At 46.3% G+C, this 2,500-nt stretch overlaps 3 protein-coding genes across 3 annotated transcripts in view; 2 read left to right on the top strand and 1 right to left on the bottom strand.

Moving 5' to 3' along the window:
• Positions 1-41: 41 nt before the first annotated feature.
• On the top strand, positions 42-912 carry CNJ00990 (expressed protein). Its single transcript, XM_567478.2, has 4 exons — positions 42-112; positions 168-390; positions 497-655; positions 724-912. Exons 1-4 carry the CDS (start codon positions 87-89, stop codon positions 856-858), a joined length of 543 nt encoding a protein of 180 aa, XP_567478.1. The 5' UTR covers positions 42-86; the 3' UTR covers positions 859-912.
• Positions 913-958: 46 nt separating this feature from the next.
• CNJ00980 (60s ribosomal protein l37, mitochondrial precursor (yml37), putative) lies at positions 959-1,688 on the bottom strand. The gene is made up of 3 exons (XM_567477.2): positions 1,497-1,688; positions 1,211-1,436; positions 959-1,151 (listed from the first exon to the last, which is right to left on the bottom strand). Exons 1-3 carry the CDS (start codon positions 1,681-1,683, stop codon positions 1,103-1,105), a joined length of 462 nt encoding a protein of 153 aa, XP_567477.2. The 5' UTR covers positions 1,684-1,688; the 3' UTR covers positions 959-1,102.
• A 180-nt stretch (positions 1,689-1,868) lies between these two features.
• CNJ00970 (hypothetical protein) overlaps positions 1,869-2,500 on the top strand; it is a 4,181-nt gene continuing 3,549 nt past the window's right edge. Inside the window, exons 1-4 of the mRNA XM_567476.2 lie at positions 1,869-2,028; positions 2,092-2,209; positions 2,263-2,417; positions 2,470-2,500. The exon at positions 2,470-2,500 is cut by the window's right edge and continues 81 nt beyond it. Coding sequence (XP_567476.1) covers positions 1,943-2,028; positions 2,092-2,209; positions 2,263-2,417; positions 2,470-2,500 — 390 coding nt within the window. The 5' untranslated portion in view covers positions 1,869-1,942. The remainder of the gene's footprint in view (positions 2,029-2,091; positions 2,210-2,262; positions 2,418-2,469) is intronic.

Here is a 2,500-nt window from a genome sequence, read left to right as displayed (position 1 = left end):
ATTAATTATTATTTAAGAACGAAGATCGGCTGATTTATTGACTTAGAACATCCCACAATTGCATCGTACACGGGGCATAGGCCAAGATGAGAGGGTTGAGACAGGCTATACTGTAAGTTGGATTCGACGTAAGCAAAGTCAGGAAGAAGATCACAAACGGGCCATAGACATCCCCTACTCACAGTCTTCCTCGCATGCTTTGTCCTTATAACCGTTTCAGCAGCGAAAGAACCCCCTCCTAAATACATTTATACCAACCGCTCCCTCCTGGTTGAGGAAAACCATCTTGAAAAGAGAACACCAGCAAAGAAACCCGAATATGTTGCCCACAAGGCTGGAGATTTAACATGTAGGCCGTTTGGAGAATGTTCTCCTTGTCCAAAGGATGAGGTGGGTTCAGAGTCTTTCATAAGTGACATGTCTACTCATCTTGGATTGTCTAATCATATTTCTATTGTATGAACCCATGCTAACATTCAATCTTTTACTTTCACAGCTCGACCAAGCATTCTGCCTTCCCTTTGGAAACCGGCGCCTTCTTCATTGCATCCCTGCCTATGCCAACACTTCTATATCTCAGCAAGGTGAAGTTCCCGCATGGGAAGCTTGCGGTAAAGTGGTCAAGAAGGAGGCACAAGACTTTTACGAGTTTGTTGTATGTCTTTCTCACTTATGCCCTATTCAAATACAGGTTTGAGCTGATGAATATGCGAAACCTGTTAGACTGCGAACCTCTTGTTTCTGATAGTTGCTTTGTCAATATTATGGGCTAGAACATCGGCACTGGCGGCCGAGCAGTATAGGCAGCTGGCTGCTAGGATTGGTATACCTGGGGGGAACTGGGTGAGGGTCGGTTAGTCATGACTCATAATTTCCGAGGGATTCTATGTGTATGTATTCTGCGGTAGTCTTGAATCTCGAATTTGGTTGCAGTGAAAGCCCCTTCTCAACTGCGCTGCCTGCTGCAAGACATGTTCATCTACAACGACAGGCACTAAACAGGTATGGGAACCCTTCAAGACCTCGCTTCATGTAGGTGCTGAGGCACATGCTGGTACAAGGTGATACATGTCATCTCCCCCAGCTTCATGCAATGAGCTCTCTATGCCGTTGACTTCAAGTAATTGGCAGCCTTGATGTTTTGTCGATTTCTGCCAGTTGTCATCGATTAGTCCCCCATTCAATGGAACAATCCAGATATACAACTCACAAGTTCTTCAACTTCTTCTTCTCCGCTTGCATGTTAAATCCTGATTCCCCCTCTTGGGTCAGGTGAACAGCATTCTCCTCCGCCTTGTGCGCCTTGCTATTATCTTCCAGTAAAGTCCACAACCATGCTGGATATTGGTCGTCTGGAAGGGCGACGGGGTCAGGCTTGTCTTTGAGGACGGAGAGGTTGGTAAGAGGAGTTCCGGCCGGGCACGAGGAAACAACAGCTGGTTAGAAAACATTTTTATCAGTATTTTATTGTTACATGGTACTTGGGAAATACTCACCCCTTCCGGACTTGGTTTTAGGAGAGGCGCAAGACGAGGAAGAGGAGAAGGAAACAGCGCCAATTCGAGCAACCTGTATTGACCGTCTACTAGTGAGGTTGGTGAGGGGTCTTAAGGCGATCATCCTGTGTTTTCGAGGAATGTAAGCAAACAATCTGTCGGAAACTGTATAACTGGTGAAATTCATTAAAATGTCGGAAGCGTAACAAATAAAAGGAGATAAAAGGAGACCACCAGCAAATAGCTGCGGCCACCGCCGAGACGAGACCGCCGACGATGAGAAAAAAACGCGTGACGTGTTATTATTGTGTCATTATGAAACGACGACGCGCTCGACGCGTCGACTTTCGTTCGTCTGTAAGGAGACTGGACGAAAGACTCACCGCATCCAAAATTCAGCTACTCACTTCTCTATACCATCTTTTATTAATCCTAACACCCTCATAATGGCTGAACCATCCCCAGATGCTATCCTATCAGTCCCATGCCACTTGAGCGGCGTCACCCGTTTATGTTTCTCTCTCGATGGCACGTGAGTTTGATTGCCGTTTATATGAACGCGTCCCGACGGTGAACCTGACTAATGCGATGTCAGCACAATCTTCACTGGCGGCTCTGACTGCCTTGTTAGAATACATGAAGCGGGCAATCCAGAGTCTGAACCTGGATTTCACGATGAACATACGGAGGCTGTGACTTGCCTGGCCTGCTCTGTGAGTCGTGAACTATTGTCTAGTGAAGCCCTGGATCTAATGTGACCGCGTAGAAAGACGAACTTGTCACTGGATGCGTTGATAACATTGTTAGACAGTTTTCCTATCCGGAGAACAAATTTACAGGCTTTGTGACAAGGTCGTCTGGTGTTCCGATCAGGTGGTTAAGCGTGGATAAAGCTGGGGAAAGAGTGGCTGTTTGCAGCGAGTATGTGTCGGTCTGGACATCTTATGGATTGAAGTTGTTAATAATATCCTAGTGACATGGTGGTTAAAATTGTCAACCTCAAG

Source organism: Cryptococcus neoformans (assembly GCF_000091045.1).
Source record: "Cryptococcus neoformans var. neoformans JEC21 chromosome 10 sequence".
Classification (NCBI taxonomy): Eukaryota; Fungi; Basidiomycota; class Tremellomycetes; order Tremellales; family Cryptococcaceae; genus Cryptococcus; species Cryptococcus deneoformans.
The sequence above is the reverse complement of the archived record's forward strand: the minus strand, read 5'-3'. Positions and strand labels throughout refer to the sequence as shown.